We start from the raw sequence: 20,723 nt of genomic DNA on the forward strand, positions 1-20,723 counted from the left end.
TGACCGACTGAGCCACCCAGGTGCCCCGTCAGCTTGCTTTTTCAAAGGGAGAGAGAGAGATTCCAGCAAGAAAGCTGGTACAGTTTCATGCACATAGTCACATACATCTTGTCACCTCTGTCATATTCTGTTGGTTAGAAACAGGTCATAGGTCATGTCTGCACTAAAGGGAAGGGGACTGCCCAAAGGCAATAACATCCTCAGGAGGGAAAAGTTAAGGGGGGAAAGAGGGTAGGCACAACATGTGAGGGAAAATGCAAAAACAACAACAACAAAACATGGGTAGCTCATTCTGGTGGAGATGATTTCTCCAAATTTTGACTCCTATCTAGCATCTGCCTACTTTGCTTAGTTTTTAGAGTCTGTTGTAGATGATTTTTATATTTTGTTCAGAATTTTTACTCATTAATGTGAAGGATGGGCTATATAGGACTTATGCCACCATGGAACTGAAAGTTTATTGTTGGATTTAGCAATAAAGAAATCAATTAAAGAGCAGTTTTTATAGAAAAATGTGGGTAGAGACAATAGGAATGAGAGAGAGTGGATGTCTAGGAATTGGAGACATTGAGTGTTGACAGTGTGATACCTTACTGTAAGGAGAGAACAGGTCAATGGAATGGTAACTGGTGGGGAATGTGGAGTTAAGAAAAGGTTTTGTAACTTGCTTTTCTTTCTTTTAAAAAATTTACTATAGCATTCCATTTTTATGCCCGTAGAATAATTTCTCCAACATAATTTTAAACAACTGAATAGTATTCCATTCTGTGCATATATCAGAATTTGCTTCACTATTTCCCACTGATTATATTTAATTATAAATGACACTACAATGAACAGCCTTGTCTACATGCTTTCTCAAAAATTTCTTACTTTTTTTTTTTTTTTTTTTAATGTTTGTTTGTTTGTTTTTGAGAGACTGAGAGAGATCGAGTGTGAGCGGGCGAGGGTCAGAGAGAGAGGGAGGAAGGCACAGAATCCCAGGCAGGCTCCAGGCTCTGAGCTGTCAGCACAGAGACCGACGCGGGGCTTGAACCCATGAACCGTAAGATTGTAACCTGAGCCTAAGTCAGATGTTTATCCAACTGAGCCACCCAGGTGCCCCACATTTCTTATTTTCTTAAGGGCAGGTTCCCCAAGGTGCAGTTTTGGGGTCCAGGAGTAGGAGTATTTTTTTTTAAGTTTATTTCTTTTGAAAGAGCAAGTGAAAGCAAGGGAAGGGCAGAGAAAGACGAAGAGGGAGAATCCCAAGCCGACTCCACGTTCAGCGTGGAGCCCAACGTGGATCTGGAACTCACAGCCATGACATCATGACCTGAGCTAAAATCAAGAGTTGATGCTTAACTGTCTGAGCCATGCCGTTGCCTTGAGTATGAGTATGTTAGAAGGTATTTGATAGTGCTTGGGCTTGTTCCTATGAATTAAAGGAATGATTTGCCAAAAGCAACAGATCATTTCAATCCTTTCTACATTAAGTTGCTTGACCTTTAAGTGGGTGTACTGAACATCAGTTACTAGTTCCTTAAAAATCAAAGGAAGGGTTTATTGTTCAGTGCCATGGATAAAGGGATGGATATAGATGAAGAAAAGGCAAGTAGCTTCATCCAAGGCTAAAGTTTTTTCATTGTAAAGGAAAATCCACAGGGTCACAGAATTTAAAATAGAGGCAGAGAATTGGCTGAAGTTACTTACCATGGACCCTTAACTGCATAGGGCAGGAAGGGAAGACAGCAGAGGGGTATTAAAGTGAAAGGGTCCTGCACCCCTCCTTATGTTAGGTCATATACGTTTTACAACTCATTTTTGGTCTCATATAGATAAGAGATTTTTTACTTTGAAATAATTGTAGATTCACAAGAAGTAAAGCAAAGATATTTCACAGAGGTCCTGTGTACCCTTCCCTCAGTTTGCCTTAGTGGTTATGTCTGTTGTGATTATAATATAATATTAAGACCAAAGATTAGACACTGGTATATGCTATGTACGTATTTCTAGGTCAACTCTCATTTTTGAAAGTATTTTTTAAATGATAATCATCAACATGTAGGAAAGTTTTTTTTCACTATTTTTTAATTTTGCTGTTTTCTTCATAATCATTATCACTGTTTGAAATTAGTATCTTTAAAATTTTTTTTAATGCTTATTATTTATTTTTGAGAGCGAGAGAGAGAGAGAGAGAAAGAAAGAATACACAGGGGAGGGGCAGAGAGAGAGGGAGATACAGAATCTGAAGCAGGCTCCAGGCTCTGAACTGTCAGCACAGACTACGACGTGGGGCTTGAACCCCTGAACCGTGAGATCATGACCTGAGCCAAAGTTGGATGCTTAACCTTAAGACTGAGCCACCCAGGGGCACCTGAGTGGTTCAGTCAGTTAAGCGGCTGCCTTCAGCTCAGGTCGTGATCTCATGGTTCTTGGGTCCAACCCCCACATTGGGCTTTCTGCTGTCCGTGCAGAGCCCACTTCAGATCCTCTGTCCCTCTTTCTGTCTGCCCTTCCCTTACTTGTTCTCTCTCTCTCTCTCTCTCTCTCTCTCTCTCTCTCTCTCTCTCTCAAAAATAAATAAATAAAAAGAAATTTATAAAAAAAAAAAAAAGACTGAGCCACACAGGTTCCCCTGAAATTAGTATTTTTACTGCTTTCTAATTAATTAACTTCTGTCTTCTCTTTATTGTCGAAAATTTTCAGTTTATTTTGAAATTCCTCAAAATCTGTGACATGCTGATCACAGCTTTACAAAGATTTCAGTGCTAATAGTGGCTGTATCTTTTTTTTTTTTTTTTTTTTAGTTAGGGATTTAAATAGAGATTTGAGAGGGCAAAAGTTGAATGTTGGGGTTGGTCACTACATTATTTTAATGTCCTGTATCAACATTTTATTTTTTAAATTCCTTAATGATTAACTTATTTTTCAAAATAAAAATGTTTTCCCTTAAAGCTGAAAAATATGTTTTCTCTTATCAAAAAGTAAAATTTTAATGAGTGATAAAAAATATGGTAACAAAAAAAATTAGTGCCTGCCCTTTTTTGAATTAGTTTAGTTATTAAAAAGATTAAAAAATATATTTTTTTAAAGTAATCTCTACACTCAACATGGGTCTTGAACTCATGACCCCCAGATCAGGAGTCGCCCATTCTACTGACTAAGCCAGTCAGGTGCCCCAGTTTAGTTTAAAAAGGCTGTAATAAAATATCAAATATTGTATAGCCATTCCTCTATTTAGATTTATAGAGAACTGTTCGTAAATCTAGATGATATACATTTAATTGGATGTCTTTTCTGAAAATAGCTCAGTTTCATCTACTTCCAGCTTGATGATCTCTGCTGTTGTTGAGGAACTCTTGTCTGGTTATCTCAGTGGTTCTGAATCCTGCTGCACATTAGAATCCCTAGCGAATTAAAACAAATAATGCCTGGAGTCCACTTCCTCAGGATTTGATTTAATTGGTTTGTGGTGAGGCTCGGACATTGTTGCTGTTTTTGTTTTTGTTAAAGTTTCCTGATGATTCTTTTTTTTTATTTTAGTGTTTTTATTTATATTTGAGAGCAAGAGACAGAGTGCAAGTGGGGGAGGGGCAGAGAGAGGGAGGCACAGAATCCCAAGCAGGCTCCAGGCTCTGACCTGTCAGCACAGAGCCTGACGCGGGGCATGAATCCATGAACAACGAGATCGTTACCTGAGCCATAAATTGGACACTCAGTTGGTTAACTGAGCCACCCAGGCGCCCCTATTTCCTGGTGATTCTTAAGTACAGCAAAGATTGGATACCACTGAGCTATGATAATATCCACAGTAGCTGATTTGCCATTTACTTTCATTTTGCAGATTCAAACAGGGCCTGAACATATGCATTTCTCTCTGGTTTGTGACAAAAATGTTACATTTCTCCCCTACTTAGTCTTTACATTCTCAGGCACTATCTTAGTGTCCTGAATTATCATTGGTGTCATAGTGCTCTTCTGTCACTGCTTTTTGTTGAAAGGAAGAGCCCTATTCATAGGTTGCACGATTTCTTTGTCTTAAAGATTCATAACTTACTGTTGAACTATGTAGCCTGCATCTAAATGCTACATTTGAAATTTTTTGAAACCACTTTCAAATTTTATTATTTCTTGTTTTTTATTTCAAGTGCCTCTTCTCACTAACATTTCAACACTTAGGACTTATGTTGTTATGGACACGATGGAGTTAGTTCCACTCAAAAAATATCTCAAAGTTAAAGACAAACACAGCACGCACTTGAATTAATAATATTGTTTCAAAGTCTGAGGTGAACTCAAGATATTGGTGGCTAAGAATTGATTTGCTTTTGCTGAAGCTTTGTGTTGATGAAAAGTTTTAAAGTAGAAAGTTTTGTAATAGAAACGAAAATAATAGCTACCGTTTTGTTGATATAGTTTGCTGGGTATCTATTCTGAGGAAAGTACTATTACTGTCTTCAATTTATATTAGCAAATGAAGGTATAGAGAGGTTAAATAACTTGTCAAGGTTCTAATTGTCATGAAAAATAAAATATCACATTAATCTTCTATGACAAGAGAAGTTAAATGTTATATCCTATGGAATATAAAATAATCAAATGTATATATTTTTACTTATTACATTTCCGAATGCTGAAAATGGATTGGTAAGCTTGACAAAAGATAGTTATGGCTCAGCTGTCAGTGATGAAACTTTGACAGTTTTGTGCACAGACGTAGACGTATTCCCTTATTTATTTAATGTCTGGTTATTAAAGAGAACTTAGTTTCATCTTGTCTTTACTAATTCACCTTTTTTTTTTTTTTCATCTTCTCTTTTGGAGTATTTCACTTTTTGTTACACAGGGAGACTTGAAACATGTCACTACCAATTTCAAATTTTATATATTTTAAGTGGTAAAATTATTACTATTTTTTAGAGATTTTATTTTAAGTTTATTTCGAGAGAGAGAGATAGAGAGAGAGTATGCATATGTGTGCATGCAAGCAGGGGAGGGGTCAGAGAGAGAGGGAGGGAGAGAATCCCAACCAGGCTCTGTGCTGTCAGCTTTGAGCCTGACATGGGGCTCTATCCCAGGAACCATGAGATCGTGACTTCAGCCTAAATCAAGAGTCAGACACTCAACTGACTGAGTCACCCGGGTGCCCCCTAAGGTGGGAAAATTATTAAAGTTTACTTATTCAGGGAATGAAAAGATAGAGTCTAAATTACTTATCCCCTTAAATCTATTTATCCTTCTGTTGTGTACTTTTTGGTTATTCATCTATATTTTAATATTTGAAAGGAGCAGCAGAAAATCAAGCCAGGATTTACTGAGAAGAGAATAAAATGAGATTCAAAGGCTATCTGTTTTTATTTATGTTTTTATTTATATTTATATGTATTTATTTATTTTTATTCACTTATATTTATATATTTTTTTATATTTTTCTAGATATTTATAATTATATATATTTATTTTTATTTATATATTTGTATATATTTATATTATATATCTATATTTATATTGAGACCCTTACTATATTTCTTTTTTTAATCTTTATTGTTTCTTATATGAAATTTATTGTCAAATTGGTTTCCATACAACACCCAGTGCTCATCCCAACAGGTGCCTTCCTCAATGCCCATCACCCACTTTCCCCTCCCCCCGACCCCCATCAACCCTCAGTTTGTCCTCAGTATTTAAGAATCTCTACGGTTTACCTCCTTCTCTCTCTCCCCCTCCCCTTCCCCCCTGGTCTTCTGTTGAGTTTCTCAGGATCTACATATGAGTGAAAGCATATGGTATCTGTCTTTCTCTGCCTGACTTATTTGTATTTATATTGAGACATTTACTGTATTTCTGACAATATGCAACCCCATCAAAATTTTATCAGTAGGAAAGTAAATTAGCAGTGGGACTATTAACCAAATCATGTTGAATACCATTTCAGAAGGCTTTCTTGACTGTTTTGAACCTGATGTCATGTTAAAAAAATTAACCATTATTCTTACCTGGCTATACCTGAATATGAAGAGGGCATTTATTCTTTAATTAAATTAAACATTTTTACTTTTAAATTTAAATTTAAAATTTTTACTTTTTTAGGTGATTCGATCTGGGCAAAAATTAAGGAAAAAGTCTACTGACACAGGCGAGAAACGTGGAGGCTGGTTTAGTGGGTTTTGGAGTAAGAAGGAGTCTAAGAAAAAAGATGAAGAATCTTTGATTCCTGAAAGTAAGTTTCAAGTCAGATATTTTATTGTACATAGATAAGAAAAAAATATAAGTTCTATTTTAGCCAGTTAGTTGAATTTTACTATGTTTATTATTAGTAAACGTGTGAGCAGATACTTCAGGCTAGAATAGCTCTGGATTTATCTAGCTAAATTAAAACTTTGCTATTTTTGAGAAAAATTATTTGTGTGAAGTTTTATAAGTTTAAATTCAGAAGCGTCAACATCTGGCATTTCTTATTGTTACTTTTTCCATGGGTATTAAAAGTTTCACTTAATTTTTAACATACTTAGGGAATTCTAAAATCTTTATGACAGATTGGTATTCCCTTAATGGTGTCTTTTTTTTCTTTGCCTTTTCTTGACCTAAGCAAGCAAATACATGATGTTTGTTTTAACTAGGCAAAGTAGTATATTAGAGGATATTGCTTGGCTGCTTTTGCTTTTAGCATTTATGTCTATTTATTTTAGGGCACCTGTTAGTTTGGTTTGATTTTTTTATTATACCTGTAAAACTGAAGCAATTGATTTCTTAAATTCTGTCATTTCTTTGTAGGTATTGATGACATTATGACTCCAGAGGAGAAAGATAAGCTTTTTACTGCTATTGGTTATAGTGAGAGCACCCATAACTTAACTTTACCCAAGCAGGTAATTATTTTTAGGTGGTTTAAGAGGTATTTTGTTTCATTTTACTGTATTATCTTGAATTGTGTTAAATGAGTTACTGATTTTTATGAAAATGTTATCATTTGTTTCTGTTTTACTATTTTATTTGTTAAATGTTTCCAGTCAGACCCTACCAGTTAAAACTGTCTTCACTTTTAGATTTGGTCACTTTAGTGAATGTATGAATAACCTGATTTAAACAAATACTTATTATCGAGTTCAGTTGAATCTTTAAAAATTTTATCTTTAAAATAATTATTGTATTATGATATGTGTGTAAAGGCTGAACAAAACCAAAATGTATTGCATTTATCACACAGGGAACAGTGGTGTCACTGTCAGGGTTAAGATACAGACCTTGCTATAGATTTGGCACTGTTGTGAGATTCATTCTTTTCTTTCACTAGATGGATTTTGCTCATTTTCATTGCTGTATAGGATTCGATTATTTCAAAATACAACAACTATTCTTTCTTTTGTTGATGCACATTTGGCTTATTTGTATTTTTTGCTTGTTATGCTGCTATTAACTTCTTGTAAATGCCCTTTAATGTGCATATGTGAGAATTTCCGCTCTGTATATTCTTAGGAGTGGAATTTCTGTGTCATAGGATGTAAGTATGTTTTTACTTTAATAGATTTTGCTAATCAATAGTTTTCCAAAGTGAAAACATTTCCATCAGCAGTAGATGAGGATTCTTGTTTCTCCACATACTTGTCTATTCTTGGCATTGACAGTTTCTTCAAGTTAGCCATTCTAAATGGTATGTAGTAGAATTTCATTGTGGTTTTAATTTGTATTTCCTGAATGGCTAAAGAAGTTTTTTTACTTTTTAAGTAATTATAAGCCTATTAGGTATCTTCTTTTGTGAAGTAGCTTTTGAGTTTCTTATTTATTATTGTGTTGTCTTTTTCTCACTGGTCTGTAGGCATTCTTTATATGTTCTGGGTATGAGGCCTTTGCTAGTTAGGTGTGTTGTTAATATCTTTCCCCACAGTGTGGCTTGCCTTTTCGTTTTTGGTGTGTTGCAAATATCTTCTCCGACAATGTAAGGTAATGTGTATTTTCACTTTTAAATGGTGTCTTTTGATGGATAGATGTTCTTTATTTAATGTTACCTGATTTGTTAATCTTTTCATTTATGGATCGTGCCTTTTTTGTGTCTTGTTTAAAAAGTCTTAACTCACTATAAGGTCATAACAGTATTTTCTTTCCAGAAGCTTTATAATATTTTACTTTATATATTTAGATCTAAGGTCCATTTAGAATTGGATTCTTGTATATGGTGGGAGGTCTTAAAAAATTTAAGATAAATTTTTTCTCTAGATGGCTGTATACTTGACTTCTCATTGACTAGTGAAAGGACCATGCTTTCCAGTTACCCTTTATCATCAGTCAAGTGTCTGTGCTTATGGAATCTTGGTTATATTGGTTATTTGTCTTTAAAGGCATGCTGTCTTAGTTACTCTAACTTTGTAATCAGTCCTAAGATCTAGCTGTGTAAATCCTTCAACACTGTTCTTCTTTAAGACTGTCTTACCTATTCTTGGCCCTTTACATTTTTATACAAATTATAGAACCAGCTATTCAGTTTCTACAAAAAAACTGTGAGACTTTGGGATTTATTGAGTATATAAATTAATTTGGGAGATAATTGACATCTTTATAATCTTGAATTTTCTAATCTATAAATAGAGCATATGCTTCTGTGTATTGACATCTTTAATTCCTCTCAGTAATGTTTTGAACTTTCTGTTTAGAGTTCAACATCTCTTGTTGGATTTGTTATAAATGGTGGCTTTAAAATTTTGTTGAGGTAGAATTTATATATGATAATAGGAATAGATCTTAAGGTTCATACTGATAAATTTGAGTAGTTGAATACACCTATATAATGACCTGCCCAAAACAGAACATTTTCATCCCCCCCCAAACAATTCCCTCATCATCTTTTCTAGTCATTCTTCCTCTCCTGCCTTACAAAAGCAGCCATGTTATGACTGTGTCAATATAGATTTCTTTTTATTGTTATCATGTTTTTTATCTCATGGTATATCTGTCATTTCAAGTTTTGGTTATTGATAAAGCTTCTTTGAACATTCTTATACAAGTCTTTTGTGGACATATATTTTTATTTCTCTTGGGTAAATACCTGGGAGTATAATTGCTGGGTCATAGGGCAGATGTATATTTACCTTTTTAAAAACTGACAAACATTTCTTGAAAATGATTGTGATATTTTCTATTCCCATACACTGATTCCAGTTATTCCACATCCCTGCCGGATGTCATATTGTCAGGGTTTTTAATTTTAGCAAGTCTAGTGGGTATGGTACACTATTCCACTATGTTTTAGAATGTATTTTCCTGATGACTAATGATAGTCTCGACTAATGAGTTTTCATATCTTGTTGGCCATCTGTATATATTCATTTATGCAGTATCTTATGTTAAAGTGTTTTTTCCCCATTTTAAACTTATGTTATTTGTCCTTTTACTTTTGTTTGTAGAAGTCTTTCTATATTCTTCGTACAAGACAAAAATGTTTATGTGGTATTTTTCCTTCATCTGTGGCTTGCCTATTGATTTTATTGAAGGAGAAAAATATTATGAAAAACAATTTAATTTAATCCATTTGTCATTTTTTAATTTATTTAAAAACTTTTTCCAGCTTTATTGAGATGGAATTGACATATAACTTAGTGTAAGTCAAGGTGTACAGTGTAGTGATTTCATATATGTGTATATTGCAAAATGATTACCACAGTAAGGTTAGTTAACATGTCTGTCACCTCACATAGTTACAATTATTTTTTGGGGGGAGGATGGAAATATTCTTTCTCTTTCTCAGTTTATGGTGAGAACTTTAGAAATCTACTCTCTTTGTATTCGTATTGTTACCTGTATTCACCAAGCTGTACTTCATGTCCACAGAACCTTTCATTATATGTAAAACATTGGTTTGTGAGCATAATTTGTTCTGGAAACATGCTTGTAATCCAAAGCACTTGCATATCAAAGTGAATTTCCCCATAAGAAATAATGGACACTCAGTTGATTGGTTCCATAACCCCCAAATATTCATATAAAAATGATTATAGTACTGTAATATAATAGAAATAATAAAGAAAATACAAAATATAAAGAAAAATAAACAAATTAACTTGTACTTACCTTTGAAAACCTTTGTGGCTGGTGTGAGGGAGACTAGAAAGAGGAGGGTTATTGTGTGGGATGACTTTCACTCTCACTAATGGAATCACTCCTCTCTGTTGGCTTGATGGAATCTTTTTCTTTTCGGGCAGCTTTAACAAGGAATCTATTTGGGGTACCTGGGTGGCTCAGTCGGTTAAATGTGCGACTTGGGCTCAGGTCATGACCTCATGGTTTGGGACTTGGAGCCCCTCATTGGGCTCTGTGCTGATAGCTCAGGGTCTGGAGCCTGCTTCAGATTCTGTGTCTCCCTCTTTCTCTGCCCCTCCCCTGTTCATGCTCTGTCTCTCCCTGTCATGCAAAGATAAGTAAAATGTTAAGTAAATAAACAAATAAATAAACAGACAAACCAACAAGGAATGTATCCAATGACAGTTGCTTTTGCCTCCTTTTGAGGATTTCATGGAAATTGCATTGACAATCACCCATAATCCCGCAGTGAGAGAGAGAACAACCATGGGCTCAGTTGTGATCATATGACATTTGGTGTCACATACTACTTGTATTACAAGACATCACTCGTTTATCAAGTTAAAATTTATTAGAAATAGTTGCTTATCTTGGGGAACCTGGATGCCTCAGTCAGTTAAGCGTCCAACTCTTGGTTTCAGCTCAGGTCATGATCTCATGGTTTTGTGGGTTTGAGCCCTGTGTTGGTCTCTGTGCTGGTGGTGCAGAGCCTGCTTGGGATTCTCTCTCTTCTCCCTCTCTCTCTGCCCCTCCCCCACTCATGCTGTCTGCGTCTCTCTCAAATGAATAAATAAACTTAAAAAAATTTTAAAAAAAGATGTTTGCTCATTTTACAGAATACTCATAGAACAAGTTAGTCTCAATTCAAGGTTTTACTGTATAACTGGAAGTTTGTACCTTTTGACCACCTTTACCTGATTATTGACTCAAACTCCTTACTCATAATTGGTCTGTTCAGATTTTCTCTTTCTTCATGATTCAGTCTTGGTAGATTCTACATTTCTAGAATTTATCCATTTTTCTTAGGTTGTCTAATTTGTTGGTGTATAGTTGTTTGTAGTAATCTCTTAGGATCTTTTGTATTTCTCTGGTATTGGTTTTAGTATATCTCCTCTTTTATTTATAATTTTATGTGTTGTCTCTCTTTTTTTCTTGCTTTGCCTCGCTGAAGTTTTGTCAATTTTGTTCTTTTCAAAGACCAACCCTTGGTTTTGTTAATCTTTTCTGTTTTTTTTTTTTCTCTATTTCATTTATTTCTCTTCTTATCTCTATTATTTCTTTTTTCCTTCATTATAACATTGGGTTCAGTTTGTTCTTTTTCTGGTTCCTTGAGTTGTAAAGTTAGGTTGTATTTGAGATCTTCCATTTTCTTGACATAGGAATTTATCACTATAAATGTCCCTCTTAGAACTGCTTTTGCTGCATCCCGTAAGTTTTGTGTTTTGTTTCCATTTTTGTTTGTCTTGGGCTGTTTTTTTTTTTTTTCCTTTTGATCTCTTCTTTGATCCATTGGTTGTTCTATGTATTTGTGAATATTGTAGCTTTCCTCTTATTAAGATTTAGTTCTATTGTGGTTGGGAAAGATATTTGATGTAATTGGTATCTTCTTGAATTTTTTGAGACTTGTTTCATTGCCTAATATGTGTTCTATGCTAGAAAATGTTCCATGTGGGCTTGAAAGAATGTTTATTCTTCTGCTGTTGGGTGGAATGTTTTATGTATATCTTTTAGGTCCCTTTGGCTTATAGTGTTGTTTAAACCCATTGTTTCTTTATTGACACTCAGCATGATGTATATGTTGTTGAGAGTGGGCTATTGAAGTCCCCAAATAATATTATATTACTGTTTATTTCTCTTTTTAGTTCTGTTAGTATTTGCTTTATATACTTAGATGCTCCAATGTTGGGTGCCTAAGTATTTACAAATGTTACATTTTCTTGATTGATAGATCCTTTTATCATTATATAATGACCTTCTTTGTCTCTTTTGACAGCATTTAACTTAAAGTTTATTTTCTTCTGATATAAGTGTCACTACTCTTTTTTTTTTTTTCTTGCGGGGGGGGAGGGTTACTATTTGCTTAAAATACCTTTTTCCATTCCCTCACTTTTAGTCTGTGTGTGTCCTTAAAGCTAAAATGAGTGTCTTTTTTGTAGGCAGCATATTATTGGATTTTACTATTTTTTAATCCATTTTGCCATTCTGTGTCTTTTTATTGGAGAATTTGTTTACTTTTTATTTAGGTAAGGACTTACTATTGCCATTTTGCTAATTGTTTTCTGACTGTTTTGTGAATCTTCTGTTCCTTGCTTCCTCTCAATGTCTTCCTGTATGGTTTTATGAGAATCATCTCCCTGGTTCTCTGTCCTACATCCATTCTTGACCTATGAATTTTTTGGTCATGATTTTTTTTTCTCAATGTATTTTTAACCCTCCAAAGACATCAAGAAGATGTGCTTTATATTTTGTTGTTTTTGAGCCAGAGAATTGGTCTGAATTAGAATGCTTTAGTGAGAGCTGGTGAATTAAATCTTGATGTGACAAAATATTTTATCAACTTTCATTTTTATTCTAAAACTAAGAGAAATACATTTTGGATCTCTTGTAATTGTCTTATTTCAACAATTTTATAATTCTTTATTGAACTTTTTAATGTTCTTTTTGAACATACTATATTTAGATCACTTTATATTTCAACAAATTTAAATAAGAAATTATTAAAGAAAATAATAATTACTTAAACTGTAACAATCTTCATTCATTCTTTTTGTTTAGTATGTTGCCCATATAATGACACTGAAGTTAGTAAGTACCTCTATTACAATAAGAGAAAACAAAAATATTCCAGAAATACTAAAAATTCAGATAATTGGCCTGGGCACCCAAGTATCTCAGCGACCAGGAGCACAAGCACTTAAGTAAGTTTAAAAAAAACTTTTTATTTCAGTTTTTATTTCTAGATATGACTTGACTGAAAAATATTGTTATTTAGCCTTGAACAACTGATTAATAGTAGTTCTCCAGTTTCTTTTCCTTTTGTGTGTCAGATGGTGTTTTTATATTTGAATTTGTTTTGTTATGAAGCCATATGAGGAGTTCACCATTTATTTACCCCCTCTTGTTCCTTCACAAATATTTTTTGGATAGTGAATGTTTAGTTTATCAAGTTGATACTGTGAAGGCTAGCATAGGAACAATAAATTTCTGTTTTCAAGAAGCTTATGCTGTAGCTGTTAAGAGAGGATAACTAAAAAGTTAATAATTTAGAACTATATAACAGAGAGCTCATAGGTGAGAAGGTGTTGCAAATCCTTAGAGTTAATGGCTATGTCAGCTCAATTGCAGAAGAGAATAACTTGGGCTAGGAAAAGTGGGGCTTCGGCTATCTGAGTAGAAAGGGCTAGGAGAAGCTTTTGATAGTATTCTGGGTGGCATGAAATAGAGAGAAGAGTTGCCTGAGTGAAGTGTAGCTTATATTCATGTAGCAGTGATCAGAACTCCCTCAGTGTTTGGGAGTTGGCCAAGGTGGGCTTCTCATGTGGACGAGAAGGGGTTAAGAGCAAACAATCAAAATAAAACCCCAGATTGTATGGGTAATTAAATGCCAGGCCAAGGAGTTTGTGCTTTATCTCTTGGTAATGGGTGTGGTACTGGCTCTGAAAGAACTTTTTTAAAAGGGAAATTTATGTTTTAAGCCATTACGTTTTACAGCATCTTACTTATATACCTTTTTTTTTCCTTCACTGGATTATAGGGTGGAAGCAAAATTAGAACACTGGTATATAACAGGTCTGAGACAGCAGGGTATTGTACCATCACTTGTGGCTTCCATTGGTGATACTACATCATCCTTGCTTAAAATTGAGTTTGAAACCAATCCAGAGAATAGTACCGCTGACCAGACTCTGATTGTTCAGTCTCAACCTGTGGAGGTCATCTATGATGCTGTAAGTGCAAGGAGACAGTCTTTATCAAACCTGTTTTATACTTCTGACATAGGGTTTTCTTATTTTTCCTCTTTCATATTTAACACTTATTAGCTAAGTTTACTACTTTTTCTTGTTTTAAAAGCAGTACATGGTTAGCAGTGAATTTTACCTTTTCATATGCTACCGTTTTTTCCTACTATGTTAATCTATGCTTATGTTAAAGTAAACATAATCTAAAATACTATTCAAAAAGTCTGTGTTTATTGTACCATCTTCTCTCAGATAGTTATATGTGGACTTCCTGTTCCACTTCGGTTTTGCTTTTTCCCTTTCCCCAAATATCTGGACCAATTCAAATTGCTTTAGGAGTAATTAAAAGAATTTTAAATACTGTTCACATGAGAAAAAAGCATTGGCACTTAGATGTTATTGAAAATGCTGGCTCAAGTTTCTGTCTGTGGTTGCATGTTTTATTCAGAGGCTCTTAACTCATCTCAGGCTAGTGGTTAGGATCACTACCCATTGCATCACTTGTAAGTTGACCCTATGCTCTTGTTGAATTTTCTGATTTTTTTTTAACTTTCTAGTTTAGAAGTGTATTCACAGTGAGGATGGGAGGCATTATATTGAGACTACGGACTCATTGTATTCTCTGATTTTTAAAAAATTTAAGTTGTGGTAACATAAATATAATTGACCATCTTGGCAATTTTTAAGTGTTTAATTTAGTAGTAATGTCCATTGTTACATCAGTATGACACTTTAGAACATACTTAAGGTCATCTTAATGATACATACACATTTGTTGACTTTCTAGTTAGCTTACTTGTGCTATTCCCTTTTTTAGTTAGTTTTTTTTTTTTCCTTTAAACTCCAGATAGAAATGCAATATGGCAGAGTATCTTTGGAGATATCCTCTAAGTTCAGAGCCACAGTTGTTTTAAATTAAACTGAAATTTTAAAATTTATAATATGGAAAGCACTGTGTATAATAGCTTGCTTATATTTTAAATTATTTTACAGAAAACCATCAATGCAGTGGTTGAATTCTTTCAATCAAATAGAGGATTAGATCTTGAGCAAATAACATCAGCTACATTAATGAAGCTGGAAGAAATTAAAGAGAGAACAGCTACAGGTAAAGAATTTATCTACATAAAAACATCAGCTACATTCAAAATGTCTTTTCTAATGTAAATATCATAGTTAAAAGTGTAGGCTGTTTTTTTCTTTTTGTAAATTTCATGAAGTTGCATTGTGTACGTGAGTTACCCAAAGTCAAATATACCTGCTAGACTGAATGAGAAAGAGATGGGGCACAGATGATTCTGTCATTACCTTTAAGAACCTGTGCCTCACAGTGAAACTGAGAGGGAAAACATCCCTGCACTTTAGTTCTTAAGAAATAGTTCATCATTCTGTGTACTGCGTGTGAAACTGGTTCTAAAGATACATACTTTTTGTACAGCTTGGTCTTTAAACTCAAGCCACTACTTTCTGTGGTGGCTTAACTAAAGAAATGATGTATTATTCACTCTGAATAAAATACTAGCTATGATGGGTTTACTGTATAGTGTGATGGTAAGATTGTTTGCCATCGACCATATGGAGTTTCACCTTACATACTCTAATATGTGAGAACTGGCACTCCTCCATAATACTTTTCAAGTGATGCTTGTTTTATTGTTAATAATATAATTATGTATTTCAACTTGAGCATGTAGTCTTTCATTTCTTTTAGGACTTACACATATTATTGAAACTCGAAAAGTCCTTGATTTAAGGATAAATCTGAAGCCTTCTTATCTAATACTTCCACAGACCGGTTTCCATCATGAAAAGTCAGACCTTCTCATTTTAGATTTTGGTACATTTCAGGTAGGTGTATATCCATTTCTTTCTGCCCATTTTTTGCTCAGGTTGGAAGCTAGCTGTCTGATAGTTGGCTGTTTTTCCCCTCAGAGTTTACTGAAATTAGACTTATTTCTTCTTAGCATTTTGTCAAGCCTAGCTTAGACTGAGTATTTAATATGTACTTTATGGCTATTAAATAAAAAGAAAGCCCATAAAATTTTCTGTAATGGTAGATGATTTGGTCTTGAGGAGTGGATTACTGCTGTATTTTTCTAATTGGACAGAGGTACTCCTAGTTTCCAGGCACTACTAGATTTCCGGAGTTTAATTACACAGTGTTATTTGTTTATTTTCATATTTGATAGTAGGAAATTATGCAGGTAAGCCACTATCAGCAATTAAGTAGTGAAAGGGAACTCTAAGGTTTTGGGTGTTGAACCCATTAGAAATATAAGCATCTGAGAAAGTGTGGAGATTTCAAAAAAAAACAGTCCAGAATTGATCTTTGCTTCCTTTGGGGAGAGGGAAAAGGAGGTAGAGATTGGAGCTGAATTCTAATGGCCTAATTATTTCTAGTGATGTAATGTGAAGAAGGAGGAACAAAAACCTGCGATGTGTTGGTGAAGATGTTTGGGTAGGTAGTAGGGGTACTGAGCTGTAAGAGGCAGTAACTGCTGAGAGCCAGGAAGAGTTGAATGTCCAGACAGGTTATTTGAGGTACACAACTGTGTAACTGACCTTCTAATAAATAAATAAATATGCTGACCACCATTTATCTAAACATATTAAAGCTGTATACTGAAGTACTATATTCCTAATAAAATATTTGCAAATAATTGTCAGAAAATTAAGCAAAATGTGAATTCTTTAAAGACACTGTTTTCATTTTAGTTATGTTTTAAGAAGACACAACAAAAGTATGTATATACTTTTCTGTTAAGAAAATTGAGGGTTTTTTTGTCCCTTTTAGCTTAACAGTAAAGATCAAGGTTTGCAGAAGACTAGTAATTCATCTCTGGAAGAAATAATGGATAAAGCATATGACAAATTTGATGTTGAAATAAAAAGTGTGCAGTTACTCTTTGCAAAAGCAGGTAAGCTATTGCTCAGTTTTTAGGAAGGATCTTAAAATTATGTTGAGTAGCTTAGGTAAATATATGTCTATATGAGCATGTATATCAACACTGACAATATTTTTAACACATATCTTCTTGGTCACTTAAGAAAACTAAGTAGGAGCCCATCAGTACAAATCATTGCCACAGATATAAATAGAGATAAACTTTTGCCTATTCATTTTCAGGTACTTAGCACCATTTGGATCTAAGTCCAGTCATTGCCTTTTTTTTTTTTTTTTTTTTTTTTTTTTTTTTTGTGATTTGACGCTGAAACTACCCAGAACACGAGCATAAAAGTTGCCATTGGCTTATGTTTTCTTGTCTTCGTGCTTTTGGGATGTCTCAATGTTGTATTCCTTTGGTGCTTTATTTTAAAATATTTTAACTCTATTAGCCTAGTCTTTATTTTAGTAGTATCACATCTTATACTTTTGTAGCTACTGACCAGTACGGATATAGTTTTAAAACCCTAAAGATAATTAATTACAAACACCAAAAGCTGTGGTGTTTTCTACTGCTTAGGTAAAGATCGCTGGTTCTCCATACTTCTTTAGTTTCTTGAAGCAGTAAATAATTGCTAAATATCCTTGAATGTAGCACTTTGTGGTAGGTCATTGGAAGAAAGAACATAATCTCTGTGTGCAGAGTGTATACTCTAGCAGGAATGGAGAGATTTATTAAAACATAAATGCACTTAGTTTTTATGTATTATGAGCCTATTAATTCCTTGAAGGGAAGTACTTTTACAGAGATCATTAAAACGGCCTTTTCTTTTGTGTGTACTTAATAATAATTGAGTTATAAGTGATAAAATACATTTAGTTAAGATAATTGGAAATTCTGTCTTTGGGACCTTTTATTTGGTGAAAAGTTATACTTTTTTATCAGAAAATCTTGCTTGATAAAACTCAATTTTGTTTCAGGATTATGTGCTAAACTAGTGTAATTTCTCTAAGGAATTCCAGAAAACTTTTTTCCCTCTGTTATTTTCTATTTTTTTCCCTTTTTCACTGCAACCACCTACCTTGATCACTAATTCTGGAATCAAGGCAAAAAATTCCTAGCTTTTTTCCCTGTTGGCTTTAAAATGCAAGACGTTTTATAAACATTTTCCAAAGAAATATTTACAATTATTTTTATATCACAGTCTTTGACTTCTTTCCATCTTTATTTTTTGTTTTTGTATCATTACTTATTTTAATCAATTGTCAGCCATTTGATTGCTCTGTTCCCCCATCACATATGCACTAATGCTCAATAACATATTTATATATAAAACTGTTTCTTTCCCACTGATTTTTTCCTTTATGTTTTTATCCCCCACAGTAGACTGTACTTCATCAGTATTTGTGAGTTCCTTTATAACCTTTAAACAGATAAGCCAGATTGATAGCCTAGAAATGACAGACCTAGGATGAGGGTAAAGGATATCAAATGATGTTAGAGTAGGCAAATGAAAGAATAAATCCTGAAATACCATGTCATTAATAACCCTCACTTTTAGAGCATGGGTGAATTTTAATTATTTTATTTAATATTAATTGTATAATCATTTATTATAGCAAATTATTTTAGTATTCATACAGCAGTAGTAATTCACTGAGAATTATTTAGTAATTTAAGTGAATACAGATGCCCATTTATTATGAAGTGTTACTTCTAACTACAAAACATTTTAAATTAAGTGGTCACATTATTAGCTGTCAATCTTACTTTAAACATATAGGTTACATAACTTGTATGCTGAAAGAAGTAAAAATTGGTATTTGTTGAATATGTTTGCTAACTTTTCTAATAAGTTAGAGTAATTTTCTACAGAACATCTGATTAACAGTTGTTTAATTTAAAAAAATTTTTAAAGAGGAAAACTGGAAAAGGTGTCGATTTCAGCATCCATCAACTATGCATATATTACAACCCATGGATATTCATGTTGAGTTGGCCAAGGCAATGGTAGAAAAAGACGTTAGAATGGCCAGGTAACGTATGAGTTTCCTTTATATTATAAAGTTAACAAGGTGAAATATATCTGTATCAGTTACTGGATTTCAGGAAAGCAAAACTAGATTTCTGGGGGACAGAAAAAAAGATGATCATATAGCACAAACATGCTTTTAAGAAAATATTTATATGGGGTGCCTGGGTGGCTCAGTTGGTTAAGTGGCCGACTTTGACTCAGGTCATTATCTCATGGTTCATGGGTTTGAACCCTGATTCGGGCTCTGTGCTGACAGATCGGATCCTGGAGCCTGCTTTGGATTCTGTGTCTTGCTCTCTCTCTGCCCCTTTCCCACTCACGGTCTGTCTCTCTCTCTCTCTCAAAAATAAATATTAAAAAAATATATATTTGTTTGAATTATATATCACCTCTCTTATTTTAGAAGTGTTTGGACCTTCACATTGTGTAAAAGTTGGTTATCTGTTGTTGAGTGGATCAAACCCATGGTTTAATATCAATAATATAAAGTTTTCAAAAATTAGCGACGTGGATGGAGCAGAGTATAAGTCAGTCAGAGAAAGACAAATACCGTATGATTTCATTCAGATGTGGAATTTAAGAAACAAAACAGATAAACATAGAGATAGGCAGACTAGAAAACTGATTCTTAACTAAAGAGAACAAACTGAGAGATGCCAGAAGGGAGATGGGCAGGAATATGGGTTACATTGGTGATGGGTATTATGTAGGGCACTTGTTGTGGTGAACACTGGGTGTTGTATGTAAGTGATAAATCACTAAATTCTATTCCTGAAACTAATACTACACTGTATGTTAACTAATGGAATTTAACGTTTATTTATTTTTGGGACAGAGAGAGACAGGGCATGAACGGGGGAGGGGCAGAAAGAGAGGGAGACACAGAATCGGAAACAGGCTCCAGGCTCTGAGCCATCAGCCCAGAGCCCGACGCGGGGCTCGAACTCACGGACCGCGAGACCGTGACCTGAGCTGAAGTCGGACGCTTAACCGACTGAGCCACCCAGGCGCCCCTAACTAATGGAATTTAAATAAAAACTTGAAAGTAGAAGAAAAAATTAGAGGCTCTTAATGATTATGAAACCATGTAAAATCATGAGAATAATTCAAAGGAGTGAAAGTAGAAACTGAATTTTGAATTTAAGTAGATAATTATGAAATATTTATGCTGCCTTCTTAAAAACAGCCTTATGGAAATATTATTGGTATTCAATAAGCTACATCTATTTAAAGTATACAATTTGACATATAGATATACAGATATATAGATATAGATATATCTATGAAACCATCATCACGTCAAGATAATGAACACATTCATCATCTTCCAGAGTCCTTGTGTACTTTTATACTCTTGACCTTTAAACAATGTGAGCGTTAGGGGCACCAGCCCCCACCCCAACCCTACCCTCCCTCATTTGAAAATCTATGTATAACTTTTGACTCCTGCTAAATTTAACTACTAAAAGCCTCCCTTTAGCCAGAAGCCTTACCAATAATATGAACAGTTGATTAACACATATTTTGCATATGTATTATATACTGTACTCTGTTTTTACCAAAAAGTAAGCTGGAGAAAAGAAAATGTTATGAAGAAAATCATAAGGGAGAGAAAATACAGTTACGATAATATACTGTAATTTTGAAAAAAAATCTGCATATAAGTGGACCACAGAGTTCAAACCCAAGTTGTTCAAGGGTCAGCTGTTTTACCTCCCTCCCAGGTTCCTTACCTGCTAACTCCTCTCCCTTCAATCCTCAGATAACATTGATTTTCTTTCTAACACTATA

General features: G+C 34.0%; 1 protein-coding gene across 5 annotated transcripts in view; it reads left to right on the plus strand.

The window, feature by feature from the left end:
* VPS13C (vacuolar protein sorting 13 homolog C) overlaps positions 1 to 20,723 on the plus strand; it is a 195,257-nt gene that overhangs the window by 52,363 nt on the left and 122,171 nt on the right. For all 5 annotated transcript variants that reach the window (XR_008417070.1, XR_008417071.1, XR_008417072.1 and 2 more), the window contains 8 exons: positions 6,073 to 6,202; positions 6,757 to 6,851; positions 12,829 to 12,971; positions 13,808 to 14,000; positions 15,006 to 15,120; positions 15,724 to 15,860; positions 16,807 to 16,930; positions 18,816 to 18,933. Coding sequence is in view for 2 of the 5 variants with exons in the window: in XM_053889012.1 (XP_053744987.1) it covers positions 6,073 to 6,202; positions 6,757 to 6,851; positions 12,829 to 12,971; positions 13,808 to 14,000; positions 15,006 to 15,120; positions 15,724 to 15,860; positions 16,807 to 16,930; positions 18,816 to 18,933 (1,055 nt within the window). In the remaining 3 variants the exon portion in view is untranslated. The remainder of the gene's footprint in view (positions 1 to 6,072; positions 6,203 to 6,756; positions 6,852 to 12,828; positions 12,972 to 13,807; positions 14,001 to 15,005; positions 15,121 to 15,723; positions 15,861 to 16,806; positions 16,931 to 18,815; positions 18,934 to 20,723) is intronic.

The sequence above is a fragment of the Panthera pardus genome, unplaced genomic scaffold (genome assembly GCF_024362965.1).
Source record: "Panthera pardus isolate Hobbes unplaced genomic scaffold, ASM2436296v1 HiC_scaffold_24, whole genome shotgun sequence".
NCBI classification, from domain to species: domain Eukaryota; kingdom Metazoa; phylum Chordata; class Mammalia; order Carnivora; family Felidae; genus Panthera; species Panthera pardus.